This window comes from Pholis gunnellus (genome assembly GCF_910591455.1).
Source record: "Pholis gunnellus genome assembly, chromosome: 5".
In the NCBI taxonomy this organism is placed as follows: Eukaryota; Metazoa; Chordata; class Actinopteri; order Perciformes; family Pholidae; genus Pholis; species Pholis gunnellus.
This window is the reverse complement of record NC_136531.1, coordinates 13,485,116-13,510,560: the sequence shown is the minus strand read 5'-3', so window position 1 is coordinate 13,510,560 and position 25,445 is coordinate 13,485,116. Positions and strand designations below refer to the sequence as shown.

Below are 25,445 nucleotides of genomic sequence, written 5' to 3'. Positions count from 1 at the left end.
TCCAGTGCACGTACATCTGGCCTTGCTCCTTCTTCTTCTGTTGAGTTTCATGGCGACTAGCATCCATAAGTGATGCATCACCATCTTCTGCTGAACTTTTTCCTTGCCCCTTCTGTTCCAGCATTGTCATATTTCTGAATGTAGTGCATGTGTGAGTATGGAGAAAATCACTGGCGGTGCCTCAAAGCTCATCCCAGTAACATACTGGGAGCTCTGTGTGAAAGAGGCTTTCATCTCCTGACATTGTAGCAGACAGTGGTAGCAGCAGGGCCACAGACTGCAGATAAGCAGAAAACAAGTTTCACAGCAGGCATTATAACTTGTTATATCAGGAGAGCACAGGTGGATGTAATAACATTAACGATGCCTCTGCTCCACTGAAGTGTCTCAGCAGCCATGATTAACGTTATTGATTGCACCTGTTTTTCCTGCTATGACATGTCGCCTATATCAACGTGTGCAAATGTACAATAAGCCTTCAACTTTCAACATGAACAGTAAACAGCTACAGCTTTGTTTTGTGCTATAGCTGTATTCATTTCAGTTGTGCCCTCTCAACAGGTGGTGTTTGTGGATGGGAATGGTCTCTTCCACCACAGAGGTAAGTCAAGCTGCTCTATTGATCTTTTTTACAACATTTTACATTTCATGGCATGAAAAGCACTGCATTCCATTTAGGTGTTATGCTGCATTCGCCTGTAAGCATATGGGAAGAACTTATTATTCTGTATTTCTTTCCCCCACTTGGCTGCTCATAATTACGTTGAAACGGTAGGACGTGAATGTACTAGCATGTGTGGGACCGAGCTGGCAGGCATGAGGAGGCAAATGTGGGTTTTTAAAAATAGGGTTTTATTTACCCAAAAATGAAAGTTACAAAGTTAGCAACAAAGTTCTGGGCCCATAAAAGAGGTCAACTAAAGAGAGTTTAACTCAGGCTCTACTAACTCAACATGAACGGAACAAAACTGTATGTTGGCTGATCAGACCATTTCTTTTAAACAAAGGGGATTTGAAGACACAGAAACAAACACTACCAAATAAACTCTACATACAAAACAAAAGAGGACAGGTAGCATATCAGTATAAATATATTTTAGCAATTAACCAAAACAAAAGCACCAATAAACTAATATGCTCTAAAGCAGAGGTCTTCAACAGGGGGTCTGCGACCCCTAGGGGGTCCGTGGAGGTACTGCAGGGGGGTCGTGACATTTTTGGTTGATTAGACAATTTTTCTTTTTTTTTTTATATTTAAAACAATTTAAATTACATTTCTTTTTTTTTTTTCCTCAAACATGAATCTGTCCATTATTTTAATAGTTCAGTATTGTATGCAAGATAACAGGTATGTTCATGAATAGCAGTGGCACTAATAGGTCATCACTCATTTTTGTTTCCACATTTATGTTTAAAATAAAAACGTCAATCTGAATAACTTGTGTGCATGATTATCATGCAATTAACAGACAATGTTGATATTGGCATTGGTATCAGCTGACAAGGTATGTTTCTAAATGGCAGTGGCACGGCCACCCTCACTGTACCTTGCACATGTTTAAAATAAAAACATGAATATATGAACCTGTGTATTATTTGAATAGCTTAGTATTGAATGCACAATAAAGAGGTATGTTTATACATGGCACTAGGCCAAGTTTAATATAAAACACAATTTATGTAGTAGGGGGTCCCTGCTCCATCTCTATCAGTTTGGGGGTCCTTGGCCTGAACTCCTGCTCTAAGGAATAAAACAAACAATCTACTAGAATTTAAGATCCCAATCCTCCCCATGCTGAGCCAGGCACTTGGTACATTGTGATTGGCTACTTTCTGTATTTAAGAGCTCTGCTTTAAGGGGTGCAACTTGAAAGACCCCCCCCCCCCCCCCCCCCCCCCCCCCACATTTGAAGTGTGAACACACAATATCATACTACCGCTGCTAAGAGAAACTTTCATTTTGTGTTTTTGGCGGTATTAAAGCAGTAGTGTTTCAGAATATCAGACTCTCTTCATTTCACTACAGTCTGCCACTCTTAAGTTCTGGTTCTCCTGTGCCTTCCTTCCCTCCAGCGGGCCCAGCAGTACATACTGGGTCATATAGAGGAATCTGAATTGAATCGTAACCAGTTAAAAGTTCCTTGTACTAACTTTGAATCACATATTGAGATTCAGATCCATTTGAGCTCATTTAAAAACGCTTGTTCAGAGTTCAAGGCGAGCTGTCTTGTCTCTCTCTTTTAAAAAAAGGCTCTGCAGTATTTAGTTTTATGTGTGTTAGGCTCACATCATACAACCATAACATGTTGTTATAATATCAAACAAAGTCATTACTATGGTGTCAAGAGTAACTCAAGGTTTCTCTGAGCTTTGATTTGACATTGTCCCCGTTTGGACCCTGCAGAGTTCGGCCTGGCGTGTCATCTTGGCGTGCTGTCGGGGCTGCCGTGTGTGGGCGTGGCCAAGAACCTGCTGCAGGTGCAGGGTGTGAACAAGAGCGAAGAGCACCAGTCGCAGGTGAGACGTGACTTGAACTCAGGGTTTTTTTTTTTCCCCACACTTGACAAAGTTGTTCATTTGTTTTTGTCCGTTCTGTGCTGTCGGTCATCAATGTAGAGAATCTGATGTGCTACCTCATATATTGTTTTCATTCTTGCCGTGTGCAAATGTTGTTTCTTTAAAAGAGGCGCCAACCACGGGTCAATGAATTATTTAAGTTATCAAACTGTAATCACTTTTCTTTTTTTTTTCTGCTGTGTTTGTTGCTCACTGCTTTCCAAAATATGCAAAGAGATGTCAGGGACGAAGCAAAGGACAAAATCCTCACTTGCTTTTAAATGTGCACGTGAACTCACACTTGCACATCTATTTGTGAGTGTGTGCGTGTGTTAGTGTAATGCTGTTTTGACAGTGTGTCTTTTATTACAAGCCAAGGCCTTCTTGTGTAGCTAATGCACAAAGAAGCCTGTGACTTTTTGAATGCAAATCAAGCTGGAACAAATACCCATTGGTCAAGGTATACCTGTGGGACAGCACTAACTGGATTTCATTAATATGCAAATGTTCACTTTGTTTCAGTCTGCAGCCTCAGTGACCTGTTGTGGAAAGAATAAAAACAAGTCAAAGTTAAATCAGCCATATGAGCAGAAGTCTGGCTCGTCTAAAGTAAGAGGATAAACAGAGTCTTAAAAAGACTGAGTGGCCTTTTTGACATTTAATAGCTAGACTGGATCTATACATTGCACATATCTGTAACTTCTTTCCTCCTATCGAAAAGAAAGTTTCAGATTTCCACAATCCCAGTTTTACTCAAAACTGATGTGAGCCATTCTGGCATATTATTATCTTTTTGGATATCCAGAACAGATATCTGCAATTGCAGATATTCATATTGTACATATCTGTAATGACATTTTAACTAGTCACAATGTATTTTGGAAAATGCAAAAGTACATTATGTATTTTTTTTGTTTTGGATGTCTTGTATTAAAATCATGACGACTAACAATTGGATATCTGAAATGTTCTTCCTGGTTACAATGACTGTATATTGCAGATATCCAGAATGTTCATTCTAGATATCAAAAGTGCAATTGTGGATATCTGAAACTGGAAGCTGAATGGTAAAAGTGTGACGTACTTTCTCTTGGGAACAATGACATTGTTCATTTTGACTACAGAAAGAGTTGTATATCTGAGAACTTCAATACATATCCAGACTAGCTGTTAAATGACTGTAGATGCCTTTACACACAGACTATTGGAAAAGAGTTTTAAATGGGATCTTCAGCAACCTGAAGCAAACCAACACCCTCATAATGTGAACTCCTCATAGAAAGAGCTTGAACTCTGTCTTTGCTCTGAGGTGACAGTGATGATAATTGACCTAAAGTGCTTTCCCTGTGGAAAACATCAATATGCAAATTCTTTGTACATGATATTGATGTGTAGAAGAGCAGTGATGGGCATTTCCTGTACTTGCAAATGACAAGTGCTGTTGAAAGGTTTCTAAGGGAACCAGCATGGCAGGCTCTTGCAATCATCTCATCCAGTGCTAACTCCATTAGCAGGCAAAGAGACTCTCTGCTTATATCCCCAGCGGTCTTCATGTAGTAGTGTAACATACTAATTCAATCCTCTGTAGGACTGTATCCATCTCCCTCAATTACTGTTGGTGGCTTTGGCGTCAAAAAATGTTGGATCGTCTCTGCTGCAGGGTCGAATCTGATCTTTGTCTCCACAGAACACGGTCGCTGCCGAGGATGCAGTCACACATATCTGCTGATGCTAATCCCGGTGGCTCGGACATGTTCATTATAGGTATCGGGTTGCTCCGACAGTACACGACTATGATGCGTCTTTGGGCTCAAGCTATCTGCTTTGGATCAGTTTGCCGGGCATGAAATTTTAGAATTCCCTCCCCGTCCATATTGAGGTAATTGTAACTCTCTGGGGCTCCGTCTAATTTGGCTACAGACACGGCACAGGATTGCGACGCCTCAGGTCAACACCGCCGTTGGTGTTTGAGCGCTTGGTAGGAAATTAACTGTGAAGTAAACTGTGAAACACAAGCCATGTTACCAAATTACAGAAAATGAGCTGGTAAGAAATAAGATTAGCTATTACGGGATCTACACGCACGCCGCCACGTACCACCGACGAGCAATATGCTGCCATGCTCAATTAGATCTCAGGAAAAGTTTCCTAAAACGAGTTTCTGAAGGTTACAGAGAGAAGTTTCTCTCAGTTGCTGTCATTAAATGTTCAAGCCTCAAGAGCAAAGGCGTGTGTGTGTGTCTTTATCAGACGCAAGAGCACAGAGGGTATAAATGTGAAGATACACAACACTCATTGTGTGGATGTAGAAATACACGCAATGACCTGTTGGACACAGATTGTTCTCATTCTTGTCTCTTTTTAAGAAACAGCAGTTCAGCACTTTTGGAATTATACATGTGTGGTTTCTTTCTGAGAGTGAGATTAGAAGATCAGTTTTGCGTGTGTTAAAGGGCAGGTCCGTAATTATTAAAAATATATTTTAGATTTTTATATCTGTCTGTAGGATTCCTTATGTATTTAAATCTGAACATTAACATTTTGGTTGGAATTTGTCTTTCCATCCTTTTTTTTTTTTTTTTTCTCCGTCTCTCACTCACTCACTGATGGCCTGGCTGTAACTCAAACTAGTGTGTTATTGATGACTTGCTCGGTCTTTCTGACTTCTGCTATTCTGGCTCCAGCCCTACTCTTGCTTCATAGGAGCCAAACCTCTCTCACACACTCTCACACACACTCCCACTCACAGACACTGTTGGCCTCATCCCAGCCGGGATCGGAGGCCCTGTGCGGCCCCCCCCCCCCCCCCTTGTCTCCCTGCTGGCTGCTTGCTGTAATCAGTCATAGGAGAGCAGACACCCCATCCATCATGGAGGCTATAAGCTCCCTTCATCGCTCTGGCCCATAACCTACAGCACACCTGTCAACAGCCACCGCCCACATCACTACGTTTGACTTTGCTCGGCCTTTTCGACTGTTTGACCAAAACTTTAATTCCTATAGAAAGAAAAAAACGTTTTTAAAATGCAGGTACCTTGAGTTCCTCATCAACTAATCCGAAATATATCGCTTAGGTTTAGTCAATTTTTTTTATTATCAGCAAATCTTAGCCAGTTTCTGTCATCATGTCTGATTGAACAGATTTACTGTTTAGTTATTTTTCTTAGTATGACTGATTTAATATCAGACTTTATTGTTATGAATGTCTATGGCTTACTAGCATCTCAGTAGCAGCTATGAAAATATCTATTTAGATTCAGACAAGAAGTCAAACCGTGATAACTTTCCAATATATTTTAGCCCAGTAAATATTGATTGTTGCTTTACTAAAATAATCCAGAGGGACGTCTCGATCAAGTTGTTTTGGCCCCAATCCCATCACTTTTTAATATTGGGTATCTGATGATAGTCTCATCCAATATTCGATTATTACTGTTATTATTACTATTATTAGGTTTATCAAAAGTTTAAATGATTCTATTGATTGAGTTTCTCTCAGCAGAAAGTTTGTTTGGTGAAGAGGATTTTTAGAAGCAAAAATCTTCTTCAAAAATGAACATGTAGAACATTTTCGTGGACTGTTTTTGGATAAATGTTTTGCAGAAAAGCCTGAACAAACACCTTTTTAACAAAGGACATAATAATCCGTGAAATCACCCGACAGTGATAGTGTCTGTCTGGAGAAAACAAAAGGCACCTGTGCCGTACTCACCTTCTTCAAAATCAAAGTCCAAAGTAGAAAAGGAAAAAGAGAAGTGTCCTACAGCTTCAGCTTGGTGAAACAGACACAGCTGTTTTTGTGTTAATATGTGGAATATAATGTCGTTACAGTTGACACATTAACGGCAGAGTCACGTTAAGTTATTTTTGTTGTCTGGTGCAACATTTTCACCAAACTGTCAACGCTTTGGTTTGGAACATGTATTCTTAAATAAACATTTGAATATGAAGTAAATATCACTCTTATTATTTCTTGCCAATCAAGGATTTGCTATCCTTCAAAAAAATACTGTAGTTTGGAGCGTGAAAACATAGCAAAGCTCCAAGTGTATGTCGATGAAAGTCAGGTCACAGAGCTTAAAGAACAAGAGAGCGAGAAGCCTTCACAGCAGGTTAATAGTTTGTTTCAGTTTGCTGCTATTTGTATTGCCGTGCATCTTTTTTTACTTTGATTTTTGTGTCTTTGCCTCCGCAGATAGCTGCTCTGCAGAAAGGAGGAGACAGCTTCCCACTCACAGCCGCCTCAGGCAAAGTGCTTGGAAAGGTGCGGCAAAGGACAGACACACACAAAAAAAGTAGAAACATACACTTTTAACAAAGATGTTGTTTTGTTGCTGCTGACTTCAAAGAGCACCCACCCTGACGATCACAATAGCGGGGAGGGAGAAACGTGGTCCAAGTAACGAGAGACGTTTCTTTTTGTGTCAAGGCATTAAGGAGCTCCGACAAGAGCTCCAAGCCGGTGTACGTGTCCGTCGGCCACAAGATCAGTGTGGACACGGCCGTACGCCTCACACACTCCTGCTGCCGCTACCGGGTCCCAGAGCCCATCAGACAGGTATGCGCTCACACGCACACACACACACTGCCTGTCAACAGTGAGTTCACCGATCGGTACAGTGTGGCAGAGTGGCTACATTAGAGCCTGTCTTGTAGAAAAGGCAGAGCAAGAAGCGAAAGATTTAGTGATCAGATGGAAGCTGTGAGGCAGAGCGAGCAGTGCTCATCACTTGTGTAACAGCGTCCTGCTGTGAAGCAGGGAGGTGTTTGAGCATCGTGCTGTTTGTTTCAGCAGCAGGGCCTGGGAGATTTGTAAAATGACGGGGAACAATGTATGCAGCCAAAATAGGGATGCTCTGATTTAGCAATGTGGAAAACCCTGGTTCAGACAATAATACGGTGCTAATTGTCAGGGACTGGTCCTGCAAAGCTACAGTGTTTTAGCTCTAAGGCAGGCAATCCTTTTTTCTCTCTTGCAGCATATTGCCAACGCTGTTATTATCCTAAAAATATGTTTTCCACTGACAACAGGTAGCTGTGGGTAACGGTATTGGTTGGAAGTGATGGTACGATATTAAGACACTCTGAAATACTCATAATGCTTTGCTCACTTACCGAGAACATCTTGTTTGTCACATATTTCATTTTCACATGTATACGCTTATTTTGTTCAAGAGAATGTCGGTTAGTAAACACAAGGATTTCACTTATACACAGTGTATTTGCCTTATTATTGGTCTGCATGTATCTCTAAGCCAAACGTTGGAGAAGAGATAACAGACACATTGTTCTGGTGGAATGATTTATGCTTCAGCAGGACTGTGACACTGTGACAGTAAGCACGCAGCCAATTACCTACAAACGCCTGCATTACCCACAATGCAACTCCACTGCCACCAGTGCTTTGTAGAGATTCTGGTGCGTTATGCTAGTAGTTGCTAATGTGGCCTTGAGCCGCTAGCCTCAAGCAGACATGAGGAGCGGGCTACAAGGGTCTGATGAACTCACTTTATAACTCAACATTGCCAGATTTTCTTCCTTTACAAACCTTTCGTCTTCAGCCCCCAACCGTCCTGTTGAGATGGACACCAAAGATTTGCAAAATCCCACTTGTGATGACCGAGCCTAACTTTAACCATTAGGTCAATGCCTAACCTCAACTATCCTCCGCAAGTTTCACATTGAGGGTTACCATCTCGACACGACCCCACTGATGCTGACCCAAATGACATCACTTGAGGCGATTTACCAGACATTGTTTTTTTTGTTTTTTTTCTTTGTTTCTGTATCCGTCAGCAAGACGATACAATGAACTGAATTAAATTTAACCTCACTATAAATGTTTTTGTGTCACTTTACACATATATGCCATCTACTGTGTAGTGCACCCTCAACAATGAAGTGGGTACAAAAAGAAATCAGTGTTGGCTTTACTGGTTTCATGAATAATGTCAAATGAATCTTTTTAACAGCATTATTTTTGTTGCCAAAAAGCCAAAAAGTTGTTTTGAATTTGAACTGATCTCTCGTCCTGCTTCAGGCTCTCTGTCTTGCTGCCACTAGGCTGTGCTGTGCTTCTGCTGTTCAGTGTGCTTTTACTTCCACGGCACAGAAAACCAATCACACCACACACACACACACACACACCCACGCATCTCAAAATCAGTTTTTCGCCAGGGGAGCTACAGTAGCAGCAGCTAACTCATCCCCTTCTATATATATGTGTGTGTGTGTGTTTATTTCATCTAAGTGTCATGTGTTTTGCTGGTGGGTGGAGGAGGTGGAGGAGGAGGAGGAGCAGCAGGCGGCTCTGGCAGCCACAGGGACTGAATGTGGACATCAGAGAGAACCAGGGACACTCTCACCTTCCTCTGTCCAATCACTGGCACCTCTGTCTTTATTTTTCTCTTCATCCAACTGTTTTCCTCTCTCTCCCTGACTTCCACATTCCCTTTTTTCTCTCTCCATCTCCCACTTTTGCCCTGCTTTCTCTGCCTCCCGCACATATTTTCTATTCTCTTTACTGCTGACATCACAGAAAAAACACATCACAGATCAAGATCTGGTGAGTGTCATGTCCGGAGTTGAACTCTGAGTTTACGTCTTCCTTTCGTGGGCAGAGCAAGATTCAGGTCCCTCAGGTCGGAGAAACTTCAGTTGCAACTTGTTGAGGAAAAAAATCAAAAGCTGTCAATCTGACAGGATGACTGTCTGAATTACATAACGGTTTTCTTTGTGAAGTCTGAAGATAAACTGTAGCGTTCAGCCCCTCGGTTCAAACACTCATAATGGAAGATTGAAGGCAAAACATATACATGTAATGACCTGCTAAAACAACACATGCATTAACATATCGAATAAGCAAATGTATGAAACTAATGTCTGCACATATATTCATGGTCATGCACTTGATTGGACTCGGAAGCTAAATGTTGCCAGCGTCTGCAGACATTGTGTTGCCGACACGCACAAAGGAGCGCTCAGAAAAGGGCATTGACTGAACTCTTGAGGAGTGGGATGTGTAGCACACATGGCATTTATGTTGGCGAAAGTAGAAATCGCATAACTCATTGTGCAAGGAGAAATAATGATACCGGTAGCAGACACAGATGAGATGACAAATTTAAAGGTTAAAGGTGTTAAGATCAAGAAAGTGTCCTCGTGATGTGTTGTTCCACCACACGCCTCCATAACAGCTTTAATGCTCCTTGTCATAGGTTGTACAAGCCTGAAACGCTCCAAACTCTCTTAGGTGTTCGGTTGGGTTGACTCTAAAGGCCACAGAATATGATTTATCAGTCAGTGAGCCCTCGTATGGAATCTGTTTTCATTGTTTCTCCACTAATGTGTTCATATTTTCATTTGTCGCCCCACTGTATGTGACAGACGGAGGTAATTGTGTGTATTAAATCCAAACCAGGAAATGTCAGAGGTCTATAAAAGTGCTTGTTACTGCAGAAGAACCCAGTTATTTTCTGAAAATATAGCTTTTTTGGTTTGTTTCACCAGTAGTCCATAACGCAACGGTATTCAATTTACTATTACGTCAATTTACAATGATTGCAGTTTTACATTTTCAGAAGGTAATGGTTATTGCTACAAAGTTCAATCAAGAAGTCTGACTGTAAATCAAAACAACAAAACGAAACCTTTATACTGATTTCATTAATGATGTTTTGTCCTCAGACCTTCATAAGGTAATTTATATGATTGTATAAAGTACCTGTACTGTTTGTCCGTATGAGATTTAGCTGGTGAAGATGAGTGAGTATAAGTCATCGACAGTGTGCAGGAATTCATCTTCTATTCGTATTAAATTATGCCTAAAATGGAGAAAGGCAGCAAATCCTCATGTTTGAGAAAAAGAAGAAAAATAATGTCAAAAAATGATAAATATATTTATTCATTATCAACCTTTCTGTTGATCAGCTCTTTAGTTAATTGACTATTGTTTCAGCACTACATCTTTCAGAGCGTTGTTACGTTTGATTAGATTTTGTGGAAGGTTCAAAGTGTGTTTTGGATTAGCTCAGTGAGCCAGGTGTTACTTTACGTTTTAATACTCCGTAATAATGAGTTGCAGAGAAAGTGATCATCTGCTTCATCACAGCAGCTGGGTTTTCTTTTTGTGAAACGCTAAGTGCAAATTAACCCTTTTACTCCTGTTGCTCTTCTCCATCTTCTCCACCCCTCTCTCCACTATCTAATACGATCCTCTCACTGCACATCATGACTGAATCAAACCCCTCCTTCCACAGCTTGAGAGATTCAGAGAGAGAAAGATGAAAGGAAAAGATGACATCATGGTTGGATTCTGCAGTGAAGGCTCATGTGTGAACGCACTGCTGCAGAATCTCATATTCCCCAGTGCATTGGTAAAACACACATATATGCCAGAGCTCAGACTAATTCACAGCACAGTTATGCTCCCTCACACCATTAAATTCTCACACTCCTACTGTATCCCACACTTCACCTGCATGTGACGGGAAAGAGACGGCGAGCTGACACCTGCCTCGATTCAGTCTCTGCTTCTTTTACTTTCCAGTCACTGTGACAGCGAGAGAGTGACGAGCAGAGGTCAGAGGGAGGAAGCTGACATGATGTTGCATTAGTGGCCACTCTAATCCTTGTGGAAGCACATTGTGGGTTGTGGTTCATTGTCTCTTTTCATAGAAACTAAGTTATCGCCGCCGTGTGGACATCATGCATTTTGTCGCGTGTTTCTGTCTGTCAAATATTCACTGGCTTCAGCTTCTCTAATGCAAGTATTTGCTAGTTTTCAGTTTTAAAAATAATAATTTAAAACTGAATTTGTTTGGGTTTTGGACTATTTGTTGGACAAAACACATTTGAAGACATCACCTTAAGCTATGACGAACTGAAATGAAAATAATTGGTATTCCTTATATACAATTTTGAAAAGTAGTCCTTTGTCGTCAATGATCTTTGATTTCTGGACTACTTCCTTGGATATATAGTTGTTGGATGTATAGTGGTCTATTTACATATGATAAAACTGTTTACATGATTTTTGATGAATACCCAAAGTCTTTTGTCTTATTTACCTCTCGTACTGATCCAATGTTTTGCCAGTGTGATGTTTATTCATTTAAAAAAAAAAAAAAACTGCCTTTGCTTGATTACCATAATTGCAATTTGTTAGTTTTTATTCTATTATTATTCTGATCACCAATTGTATCTTCGTGATGCTCTGATTGGATAATTTACCCGCAATCTATGTATATTATATACCTAGATAAATGCAGCATATATAAGGAACTGAGATGAAGGTCGTGTTGGTAAATATTCCAGGTTCAAGTTTTGTCCCCTTCATTGAAGCTGAGCTGCCCTCCGACTCACCTGTCAGACATTTTGGTGAGCAGAAATATCTTTTAGTTGTTTTAAAGAGATTCCTCTGAAAAACAACAACTGCTTCTTAACACAACTAACTAAGCTATAACAACAGTAACATGACTTACAATTTATTTCAGACCAAACTACATTCTTCTCCCAGGAAACGTTCAAGAAAGTATTATGAGATATATATATATATATATATATATATATATATATATATATATATACACTAGACTTGTAACATAAAGCGTTACCAGCAGAGTAACTTCTCCCTTCTACATGTTCAACTTGAAAAAACCTGCGGGTCTCAAGCTCTCTCTTCTGACCTTTCTGCTCACTTATTATAACATGTGTACACACAGTCCATCCACAGACATGCATGGAAACCCTGTACACATACCCACAGGCACAGTTTGTACACACGCGCATCTCCATCTCCTGTTCCTTCCTTTCTTTCCTTCGGCAGCCAGTTAAAAGCTCTAATGGCCTCAGTAGAACTGAAACCTAATTGTCTCTAAGCTAATGTTCCCAGACAAACACTGTTTCTCTGCAACTCCTGCTCAAGTGGAATCAGCAGGCTGTCTGTTGGCTCTGTAGAAAATTACAAAAAAAGGAGTGGTTTGATTGCATTGAGTGGTAAGTATTAAACTTCCTACAAGTCAAAGGCAAGAAAAAACCTTTTGTCAGTTTAAAAAAATGAACATAACCCGAATAGTTGGTCCTCAATATTTACACACCTAATGCAGGATGTTGTCAATGGGTTTGTTAAAGTCCCAATTGCATGAATTGTATTTATTTTTTATTGCATTTTTTTGTTTAGGATTACTTTTGATGTCTTTCCAGCATTTCTTTTGTAATCTATCAACCTGGGCTCTAGTATCATCTCTTCCCTCTGCTCTAATCACTTTCTTTTCTCATCAGGGGTGATATCACTCGTATTAAAGGTAAAACCGACGTTTTATTAACACAAAAACGCACCCTTGCTGGTTAAGACAACACGATATCAGCCTGATTATAGTTTAGAACTTTCTTTGCCTCACGACGTGTTCATCACACTGTGACTTTGACCAATAGGAGCACAACGCTCTCCTCAACGGTAAACATAGTGAAGCGAAAGAGGAATGACGTGAAAGATTAAGATGTTACTGGTGCTGCAAGTGGAACTGTGAAACGGAGTAAAGATCTGTCGTTTTTCATAAATGTTTTTAGGCTTTTAGGCATGCACAACGCTATTGTTTGTTTACATTCCTGTTCCTGGAAGTCGGTCCCTAGCCAATCCTTCCCAGTGACATCATGCGTATTGTGAAATACGACGAGCTTTGACTAGTCTTGGACCAACATGTAGTCGGTCAGGTAACGGCCAAGCAAAACAGCAAGGTTTTACGGCTTTTAATCGTCTCGTTTACAGTCAAATAGACGATAAAACAGGATATGCTTTAGGGTGGGGCTACCTTGTGATTGACGGGTCACTACCACAACGTTGTACGGTCTGGGAGTTGTCCGTGTTTTTCTTTTACAACTTCAACCCTTTCACCCTGTGTTTTCAGTTCATGTAAGTAAATTATTAATTGGTTAGAAATGGATTATTGAGCGTGGCTTAAAACAGCTGTGATGATGCTGGATCTTATACCACATACCAATCTGTGTGACTGATGGGCTTCAACAGGTTTGTTCACTTTGCTGTGTCATGTGTTGTCTGGGGATAAATTTGGTCCATCAGTCATCATCTCCAGAATGAAATCCATTACTCCCCAGTCCCCTCTCCTCATCGTCCACACACACTGATGATGGGAAGACATCCACTAGTAATGGGACTCTGATGCTGCCTGAGATGTACAGTAACAGCCTATTTCCAGACCTCTCCTCTCTGTCTGAGTGCTTTGCGCTTTGCGGAAGTCAGTATTTATGATCCCTCTACAGCAGTCACCTGTACACTGTTCATATAAGTCAGTGTGTAGTTTAAAGTTGGTCTTTTTGCCTTGCACACGGTTTCCTGAAATTATCAGTTGGGGTTGACTTGTATTTCTATCTAGCTGTTTATTCATGACTGCATTAAGACAATCTCCCCGCAGGGCCACCCATGCTAAGAACATCTTTCTACAGAGTACAGTAAGGCTCTTCAGGTATTGGATGTGTACAATTTCCCCACTAAGAGGCAATAAATGTGGCTCCACACATTTGGTTTCCATACATCCCTCTCTGTGCCGGGCAGGAAAACAGGAAATGTGAAAGCTCCACAGCTGCACTCCCAGATTGCAAAAACAGATGGAATTTCAATGTGAGTGAAAGGCGATGGGGAGCCCGCATGCATAGAATAAAAGAGATGGAGGACGATGTGTGTGGGTATAAGAGGGAAATGGGGGCAGAGGAAGCATGCAGTTTGTTTATGTATGCCTTCAAACAGATATTGCTAATGTGGTGTTTTTGTGCACCAAGATATATTTGTGTGTAAGAAGCAAGGATTTGTGTTTGTTTGTTTTAGCGCTGCAGTCTGCCGATGCAAGAATTCATTGTGCGCCCCAGCAGGCCAGAATGAAATGTATGTTTTTCTGTGTATGCTCTCTCTCTCTCTCTCTCTCTCTCTCTCTCTCTCTCTCTCTCTCTCTCTCTCTCTCTCTCTCTCTCTCTCTCTCTCGCTCTCTCTCTCTCTCGCTCTCTCGCTCTCTCGCTCTCTCGCTCTCTCGCTCTCTCGCTCTCTCTCTCCCTCCCTCTCCCTCTCTCTCCCAATCAGCCTGCGTGTGTCAACTGTGTGGCTTGCTTTTGATGAGTCTCCACTTTTTCGACTTTCTCTCACCTTCTTGTTGTCCCCGCCTCTTCGTCGTCACTGTACTGTTTTCCTCTTCTGTCGCTGCCGTCTCTCATCCATCCATCTATCTCCACCCCCACCCCCTGCTGCTTCGTCTCCACCCTCTGAATAATTCAGGCCTGCAGAGCTGGTGTATTTTCGGTTGTTGTCACCTCTGCAGTACCACAAACACAGCCCATAGTGAGCACACACACATACACACTTACATATGGAGTCGTGCACACACACACACGCCGATTTACACAGACAAGGCTGCCGACGGCAACAACAAAAAAAGACTCTTGAGACCATTGAGACTCGCTAACTACGAAGAATTATCTTTACAGCGATTTCACACCATCATTGTGCGCCACCCCGTCTCTGCGCTGCTGTTCCAGCAATGAATAATATTGTCTCACTTTTCTGTCACCGTACTCAAAGTTTACCTGTAAAGTATTGTGCAAGGAAAGACTTAACTTTGGAAACAAGAAAACTTCCAGTACTTGTTTTTGATGACATGGATCCCCGTTCACTTGTGTTGGGTTTCTCGGGAGTTACTATAAGATGCTGCACATTTACATGCTAGTTAACCTCCTTAAATTCCACTACATCCACTGGGAATTTGGCATCCACAAATGCTTCTTCTAAAGCTGCATTCACAGATTATTTTTTTTCTTCTTCCAGTTGGGGGAACCAGAAGAATCTGAAAATGCAAAACTGACATCACCCTATAAAGCTGGAAAATCAGCTATCAAACAGTTGTATATTTCAAGTAGGTCTATCTGCAGGCGCACAGTCCTACAGGACACGCCTACTACATGATACACCTTCAGAACAGTCAAACTTTGGTACGTTTTAGGAAAAGTTCATGTTCGATCTACTGAAAATGAATCGCCAACTATTTTTTAAAAGCTTTACGATTTTTTTTTCAGGCATTTTCGCCACATGCTTGGGAATCCAAATTGAGACTTTGGTTACAGCACATGCCATATAACTGCATTCGGCCAAAGTAATAACCAAGGCACTCCATGAACAATTTGGGTTGTCAGTTCATTATTTGTTTGTCAGACTGAAAGTGTACAGTCACACAAGCAGCACGTTTGCCATGTTCACCATCTTAGTAGAGAGTGTTAGCAGAATAACATTTGGTAATTAGCACTAGAACAGCTGAGGCAGATGGGAATGTCATTCATTTTGCAGTTATTTGTCTCCAAAATGTTGGACATACTGACATTTTGAACATCAGGAAGTACTATCGAAAAGGTTTGAAGATCACCAAAGTCATTAGGATTCATCTCCTGGGCACCAAATATTATAGCAATTCATCCAATATTTATAGAAGTATTTCTGAACCAAGGCGTTTGTTTGAATGACTGACTGACTTTGCTCTAAGCTGTCATATGTGAGGCTTTACTGCTTTTCTCTTTTTTATATCTGTGTAAATTGGACATCTTTGGGTTTTGGGTTGTCTGTCGGACAAGACAAGCAATCTGAAGATTTCCCCTTGAGCTCTGGGAAACTGTGACGGGTGTTTTTCACTGTTTCTTGTGTTTTGTTGAACATTTCATCAAAAAAAGAAATCAACTATTCAATATTTTAAATATTTGGTAGTTTCAGCCACACGTATTGGAATGGGACACACACACACACACACACTTCCCTGTTTGTTCTTTTAAAACTGGATTGTCCATGGAGAAGCTAGACTGTCAAACTCACTTGATGCCGATGGCAACATACCACAATGTGTTTAATGGAATTGTAAGAGAACAGACAAGTGTTAGAAGAAAAAGTGAGCGAAAGAGAAGCCTGCACACCCATGAAACAGTCGCGTAGGTTTACTGACAGCGTAAAACACCCATGAAGATGGACACCGGTGCCCCGCTGGTGCCAGCTGTACCAGTCGGCTTGTGGAACTTTTCTGAACGGGCAGAGAGGATGTGACTGATTTAAACCGGAGCTCCCCTTTGGGCCCAGAGGCTGTCTAAATGTTAATATATGTCTGTCTGACATTCTGGTGCTTCCGCCACTGGACTCTGGACCTCCACAGAGAGATGGGAAGAAGGTTGGAGCGAGATGAAAGAGCAGCCCTGGGGTGGGTGGAGAGACGGTGAAGCATTGAGATCTGGAGGAAAAAGTTGATGATTAGAATATAAAAAATAGGGAAGAAATGGTAAGTGAGGGGAGGTGGATTCCAGAGAGCTGGAGAATTAAAAAAAAATGATTTGGTAAAGTAAGGAGCGATATAAAAAGGAGGGAGGGGTTGAGCAGACTGGTATAGCTGCAGGGCTTAAAGGGCTTTGGGGTGCTGGAGGATAAAGATCTGCCCCCAGGCCACTGGACCAAAGCTGGGACTCTGACACCTCTTTGTGTGTGTGTGTGTGTGTGTGTGTGTGTGTGTGTGTGTGTGTGTGTGTGTTATAAATATGCCAAAAGCCTCTGCTGAGAGCCAGCAGTGCACATGTGTTCACCTGTGCATTCCCACCTTGCCAGGGTCCATGGCACGAGGAAACTCTGTGCTGAACTGATCAGACTTCAGTCAAGGGTTGTCTTTGCTCTGCAGCAATGCAGCTGTCACATTCTGTTACATTTACCACCGTTTTTTCCTCTCCATTTTACCTTTGGTACACAGAACAATAATTTATGTTGCTCTAAACCAGAGTGGGACATTCGTCTTTATTGTATTATTGACAAGGTGTGTGTGTGTATAGGTTCACACTGCAATTATTTAGGTCTAACATTTAGGAATTTTTGGGTTCCTTTCTAGCGACTGCCTTAGGGACATTTTCTGTTGCTTTAATGGAATAATTTAACAATTTGGGAACTAGGCTTATCATGCTTTCTTGCCAAAGGTTGTAAGACATGATTGATACCTCTCTTATGTATGTACCCCAGGCGGCAAAGGGGGAATATCAACACTAATATCGGTAAGATACAGACATGGATAGCTGCATCGGGTATCTGTGACAATGGGCTGATCTGGTATCGGATACTATTATTTTTCATTTTCCGGTCTAGGAGTTTCTGTGTTTTTTTTTCTTTGAACTCTAACTCTTTCAGTGTGTTTTCAGTTTGTGTCACTTCTGGAAAAACCCAAGGTGGCAACAGTCAAAATCCAATATGGCGACAGCCAAAATACAGAATTTGGGGCCTTAAAACATCAGTCCACAAACCAATGGGTGGCGTCACGGTGACCATACTTCCTATAAACGGTGTACGCTTTACCCAAAATGTGACGCAGGAGCCAACATCTTGTTAGCCTGAAGACTGGGAGCAGCAGGAAACGGCCAAAATCCACTAACCAGCAGCTCACTAATTAACTCCCCAAGCTAACTGGCTGCTGGCTGTAGCTTTATATTTCGCGAACGGATACAACAGCTGTAACCATCTTCTAATTTAGTAACTCGTAGTAAAAAAGGGAAAAAGTTTAGCCGCATTGTGTTTGTTAATAATTAAGATGCCCGTTAAAATGTATCTCAGATTGTTGTGAAAATAACAGATAATAAAGTTGAGTCCAAATTAGGGAAAGTCTAGCTAGTTGACAGATCCACACACGCCTGTTTAGTTGTTATTGAACAGTAGCCACTGTGGCTGCATGATGACGAATGCTAAATCATATACCATAACATAGCGCAATAATTAAAAAAAAGAACATACTTCATGGAGGCATTTTATGTAAATCGGAGAATGCACGGCTGCATTAGCCATGTAGACAGCTTGGTGAAGTATGAGGGAAACCATCCAATAGTTCTTGAGACCAAAGAGGTGGCATGTCTAAAGGCTGATCCAGTGATCATGAATACTAATGTGACAAAGAACACAGTGGGGTTCTGCTGAGGCAGCTCAAAGGATTGTCTCCAACATTGTGTCCCTCACGCAGGGAATGGCAGATGAGGCGGATGGCCCAGTGTTACTCTTGTTGCGACCTGATATGTGTGTGTGTGTGTGTGTGTACATGCAATCCCAGCTCAAGCAGCTCTGGGGCACCAAGCATATTTGTTCTTTATGGCACTATGTAAATAAGCGCTGTTAAAGCTGCTGTTCTGGTCCATTCTGTTTTGGGGCTACTGAAATTTCTCCAGCTTTAGTTTCTACCTGGATCTGCCTCTCAGTAGAGTACTACAGAGTATTATCACCCACAAGGCAGGGAGCAGCAGTCTGTGCAGGGACAGAAAACAGTGCAGCAGGTTAGCTTGTTAGCCACTGCAGGTTCTGTCTGCTACACTAATTCTGATCACCACAGGCACTTTGTGTGTAGAAGTCTGAACAAACATAATGAGTGTGATTCAACATTTCCAGGCAGCGAAGAGTTGAATTAATTAGGGTGTGTGTATTGATATTAATTTGCTTTATCTGGCATAGTGGCTTCACTTTCATTAGTAGTGTTTCTATTCTATAACACACACACACACACACACACACACACACACACACACACACACACACACACACACACACACACACACACACACACACACACACACACACCTGTAGTGCATTTCCTAGCACCATATCCTTTCACAGCAGCTGGATTCTCGTGAGAATCCTAAGGGGCTATGAATATCAAACAAGAAACCATCTTGTCAGACTTCAAGTAATGTGTTTGTTTCCAGTAAGCCAGAGCACAGGCCAATCAGTGTCCTCTGAGGAGCTACTTGCAGCTATACGGTGTGGTTTAGGTGTGTGCCAGACGACACAGCGGGGCGACTGTTCGTTCTCAGCCTAGTTGCTGCGATAGCATAAGTTATATCGGAACTAGAGAGTATTTCTTCATTGAAAGAGGAGCAAAGAACGACACTGAAGGCTTTTCTCTCGATTAAAAAAAACATTTTTCGCAGTCCTTGCCAACAGTTTACATCTAAGTGGCATAACAATATCAAGCCGACTGTGTAGAGCAGTTTAACTAGTGGAGACCAGGTTTATGAATTGAAACGGCTTCACCAAATCAAAGAATTGATCAAAAGCTGGTGTGTGTAACTTCGGTTTGATGCTGTGGGGAAAAAGACGGCTCAAATTGGCCAACATCTTCAAACTGGGCTTTTATTTTCTTTCTAGCTTCTAGTACCACGATTAACAGGAGCAGAGTGCCTCCTTCCTGCTCAGATATTTTAATTGGATTATTTATCAGTCTATCAAACACACCAGGTTAACATGTTGAAGTGAGAATACTAATTTCGAACGTGGTCCCAAGATGTTTTAAGATATGTCAAATAAAATGTATGAATTAATACCTAATACTGGCTCGTTTTATTTTTTTGCTTCATATTGAATGACAGACCGCACCAGTATACAAAAAAAAGCCTTTGGCTACAGTATATGCTCAAGGCACTATAACATTTTTCAGTGACAAGTTGCAAGTTAACTGCATCTCTAAACTGCTGCTGGTGGTTGAAAAGTTTTTCACCTTAAGTATCTCACAAAAACAATAGGAGTGAATAATTGTACCATAGTGTTTTCATACATTTTAATATCCAACTGGGACTGGAGAGACTCTTATTTACGTTATGTTCACATCTCTCCAGCTTCACATTTCACACTGCTGATTATAACCGGTCAAGTATGAGCAGTACTGTAAACTATTTTGTTGCGTTGCCTCTGAGTGAAATGCTTTGAGTGAATTTGAGTGTCCTCTCATAAGCAGTGTATAATTCTAGGGCTTTTATTGTGAAAGGTAAGAATGGAAAGAGCAAAGCTGTAATGTGAAGCCACTGCTGTTGACAAGATGTGAGCAATAAAGAGTTTGTTGTCTTGGTTCAGGCGACAGAGCTTCTGTGTTGTTGTTGTAGTACAAGATACAAGACAATATATTATTGCCACGCAACAGAGTTGGTGGTAACAGTTTGGTTAAGCAGGTAGCTTAGTTCCAGTGCAAAGAAAGAAATGAGAAACAAGCAACAGACACCGTGAAAATATGTACAGTGAAATATGTGTACAGTTCAGTTCCCAGCAGAGTGCAATGATTACCTTTGCAAACAAGTCCAGTTACTTTCATAAGTACAGGTGCAACTCAACTCGGGACCCCCAAGGTGGTGAGATAATTTTACACTAGATGGTTGTGGCGAAAACAAATACATATATTAGACTTACATAAATCCCCTGTACCAGTGATATAATTATTTATTTTATTGAGTGCATTGGTGAGTACAAATGAAGAGAGGAAAAGTAATGTAACACAGAGCCTGCAGCACATTGGCCAGTGCCTAGCGGTCCCGATCACCAACCTAATTATTTGGGGGGGACAATAAAAGGTTAAGAACCTCTGCTTTAGTGCCATATTGTGCTCTCTGAGACTGCTTTGTCAAAAAGCCATGGACTGTCGGCAAGAGTTGTGCAGCATGCATATGAGAGAAAAACACGCTCGCTATGCCTGCAGCGAGTGGAAGCAGTGGAACGACTGTTGCAATACTTTTGTAGTACTGGTATGCTGTGTACTACAACACTACTCCATGGTGCCAAACCTATGACCTTAATGACCTTTTTTATTTATTTTTTTTAACATGGAAAAACCTTTGCGTAGGATATCTGTGGTGGCCATATATAGAGCAGGTCCTCCAACAATGTCTTAAGCAGAGCACAGGCCCATTAAGTCGGATCGGCACCTGTGTTAGAAGAAGAATTCAGTTCAATTATAAATGGTGCCAATTGTTATATACAGTAAGCCCTTTGCAAACTCATCTCCATCATGGCTTTCAATGTTTTTGTGGTAAAGACAGTAGTAATATATAACAAAGTGCTTAGTCTACATAAACTATAAAATATATTCAATGACATTTATAATTTCTTATTTTCTTTGGTATTTTTGTCATACCAAAGACAACCTCAGGGAGGTTAAAACGATTTATTTCCACCACACCGATGAAATGATTGTTTCTGCGTAATGTGTATGTCAATGTTGTCAAATGTCAAGTCTCTATTTGACCATGTGACGAGACCAAACGATACACGGTGCAGCTTTCTCTTTGACCTCTCTGTTTCCCAATACAACAGCCTAAGTAACTCCAAAATATTGTTCGTATATATATATATGTTTTAGGTCATCTCTCTATCTATATATATATATATATATATATATATATATATATACATACATACATACATACATACATACATACATACATACATACATACATACATACATACATACATACATACATACATACATACCAACGGGGAATGTGTGTGTTGGGCCCATTGTACCTACATTACTATGCTGATTGAGCTTCATGTCTTTATAGCACAAGTTTGTGTGTGTTATGAACCATCGTTTGCAGAGGGTAACCTACAGCAACACTTTTAGAATAAATGGTGCATTTCTGTCACTTGTGGAGCCCCAAAAAAGATCACAGAAAGAATTTTCAGATGTTGGGACCTGAGTACAGGCGCTGTAACATCCTCATGATTTACGTTGTTTGTCAGATTTGGCAGTAAACAGAAGAGCTCGGTTTGTTCTGTGTAAAGTCAGCATCAAGGCACTTCATTTTAATTTCAAATGTGTTCAGTGTGTATTTGTGCTCCTGCTCACTTCTGATCGCAGCTTAAAACAGTTTCTGACAGCTTGCTAAATGTGGAAACTCTTCCTCTCCTTTTTTTTCTTTTTTTCTGTCTCCCTCTCTCACTTTTTCTCTGGCTCCCTCCATTCCTATCCTAACTCCTTCCACAGGCTGACTGTCGCTCCAGAGAATACCTTCGCACACACTTCCCAGGTGCAGATACATGAAACAAAGAAATGAGGTAAGTGACAAAATACACCTTACACGTGTGGGTTCTCACACTTCGATGTACACACTCACACAAACACAAATATCCTGTATTAGTGGTATCTTGGCACATGGTGAGAGAGGAGTGATTTACACAGGCTTAAAATAGGCTTAAATGCAACAGCAAGTGACTCGTTGAGGAATTTCCCCAAATCCTAAAGTAAAGCCACATTTGTTGGTAGAAAGCCTAATCATTCTCATCTAATTTGCTGTTTAAATATAGCAAATGTATTGTAGAGGAGGATAAACACTCTGGTACTTTCATAAAAATGAAGATTGTTTCAGGATTTCCCTTAAAAATAATTGTCTCTAAATGTCTTCTTTCTGCCTTATTAGCTTAATCATAGGGGCGGAGGAAAGATCAAAAAGTTTAAATCAAACCTGTAAAATTAAACTCATACATCACAAACACTGTGTAGCCTACACAGCACAGGTCCTGCTCTCAGTCAGGAAATCATTTTTTAGCTTTATCGCCTATCAGAAGGGAGGTCAGAGGTCAGCCAGTCAGCAGCGGTCCTGTAGCTGGTTGGGATTCATTTTCTTGCTCAGAGGTGGGAGCTTGGACCAAGGCTTCCCGTTTGGATGTGATGCTACACACATCCATCGTGCTGCAGCAAAGGGGGAAGTTTAGGAGGTGAGCCAAGGATGCCTGAGGTTAAGCAGAGACACACAGGCAGAAAGAGAGAGATGGAACAGTGAGGTGAGAAAAAGCCTTTGATCCTGTGATTCTCATCTGAAATAACAGGCAGCGCTGCTCACTTCAACCCTACCTTCCTTATTACAGATCAAAGCTGCCGACCGTTTGCACACTCAGATGCTTCGAAAAACTCAATCATCATTCCCTCTCACCCTCCGATGCAAAGTATTTAAAAAAATGCTCAGAATTGTACATCCAGAACCGAAGTGCAGCAGCTCACACTCACAGTTTTGTTCACAGCTGCTCACACGCAGGCTCACGAGGGTGTGGGTGCACTCTCACATCCCTCAGCATACCCCACTGGGAAACATAATGGGATGTCCGCGTTCATCCACTCGGAAGCTCCCTGACGGGGTGAATCCTCTGAGCGTGCACCGCTCTTTGATCAGCCTCACTACAAAGAGACTGAGACAGGGAGGGAGGCTTTGTGCTGAGTAGGCAGGGCTGTAGCAGGTTCCTCTAGGCCTTAACCCAGCTTTACCCTCTCACTCGCTCAACAGGCGGCAGGCACATTCGATCGGACACACTATACTTTGCAGCTAGATCTGGTGTACCATACACTTCAGGCATGTGATCTCTAAAGTTTTGTGATAACAGGACAATATCACCAAGACAGATTGCTGAACATTCGGTGGGTACATTACTATTTAGGTAGTTTTGATTGTGAGCAGAATATCCCCAAAACAACATAAGATATTTCACTGAAATGCAGTAGAAATAAAAGCCATGGTCCCATAAAGTTCTTTTTTTTTTGCAGATTGCACCAACATGTGAGCCTTTACAAAGTATGTAATGTTTTGACTTGTATCTCCTGAACCCTGAAGTATATAAGACATTTATTGTAATATTTTAAGACAGGGGTATACAACGAACAAAAAACAAATTACGTTCGGGTCATGCAGCTGTGCCATGACATTGGTTTAATGACCCATTATTTCCAAAACCGGAATAGTCCGAAAATCTTGCTGTAGTAGCTACCATGCAGTAGTAGTTACCATGCTGTAGCAGTGTAGTAGTGACCATGCTGTAGTAGTTACCATAGTGTAGTAGTGACCATGCTGTAGTAGTTACCATAGTGTAGTAGTGACCATAGTGTAGTAGTGACCATGCTGTAGTAGTTACCATAGTGTAGTAGTGACCATGCTGTAGTAGTGACCATAGTGTAGTAGTGACCATAGTGTAGTAGTGACCATAGTGTAGTAGTGACCATGCTGTAGTAGTGACCATGCTGTAGTAGTGACCATGCTGTAGTAGTGACCATAGTGTAGTACTGACCATAGTGTAGTAGTGACCATAGTGTAGTAGTGACCATAGTGTAGTAGTGACCATGCTGTAGTAGTGACCATGCTGTAGTGAGCTGAACTCGCCGTAGGAGTTAAAGGTAAAATTATTTAAGGATTTACAAGAAACCAACTATTTCATTTCTCATCTTGGATTTCCTCATCGGCCCTATATGTGTGCAATGTTGTATTCACTTGTTTTCCGACACGTTGTGAACACAGGTTACCAGCTCTTTCTGATTGAATCAGTCTTTACTGTAACCGGCTGAAATCTGTTCACCTGCAGATAGTCTCAGGGAGCGAACATCTCAACAGCGGACTGTGGGTTGTGTCCCTGGGTGGCAGACAAAAAGAAATAGAGTTTCTGTCTCTCTCAAAGAAAGGAGAGAGACATGAAAGACGGAGCAGCAGGAGAGGAGATGAAGAGATCTGAACAGAGGAGGGAAACAACAGGGGTGCGGAGGAATGGAGGGGATGAGCAAGAGTGTCGAAAAATCAATGCCTGTAAAATAAAAGAGTCAAGGCAAGAGGATACAAACTTCTCAGTGTTTCTAGTGACGGAGTAATATGCTGCATCTTTTTCTACTGCTATTGATTGCTGTTATTGCTGAATGGCCATGTGAGTTTACAGATACCTAAACTAAAGAAGACAGTACTTCAACTAGAGTTCAGATTGCTTCTACCTCTTTCGGTAGGAAGAGGAAACAACTTGAAAACGTTTGGAGAAAATCCATCATATTTACAGAGACCATCATGCATTTCTTTTGTATTGCACTCACTCTGCTTCTATTTTGACCTCCCATCCCAACTTGTGTCAGAGTTGGAACTGTAAAATGAATGAGACACTTTTCTTTGATTTCTTTTCCCCCAATATTGGTACTTTTTGTCTTATACTATATTGTATAGTGAGGTACTTGTGACTATGGAAGCCTGAAACAAATATGGGTAATACTGTAAAGAAACAACAAAAGGAGGAAACTGTGTTGGTCTTCTCCAGCATTATTCCTTCCATT

At 41.2% G+C, this 25,445-nt stretch overlaps 1 protein-coding gene across 1 annotated transcript in view; it reads left to right on the top strand.

Annotated features, from left to right (window-relative positions):
- LOC306696270 (endonuclease V-like) overlaps positions 1–25,445 on the top strand; it is a 63,209-nt gene that overhangs the window by 5,748 nt on the left and 32,016 nt on the right. The window contains exons 4-8 of the mRNA XM_079159848.1: positions 562–601; positions 2,405–2,517; positions 6,752–6,820; positions 6,986–7,114; positions 22,359–22,429. Of these exons, the coding sequence (XP_079015974.1) occupies positions 562–601; positions 2,405–2,517; positions 6,752–6,820; positions 6,986–7,114; positions 22,359–22,415 (408 nt within the window). The 3' untranslated portion in view covers positions 22,416–22,429. The remainder of the gene's footprint in view (positions 1–561; positions 602–2,404; positions 2,518–6,751; positions 6,821–6,985; positions 7,115–22,358; positions 22,430–25,445) is intronic.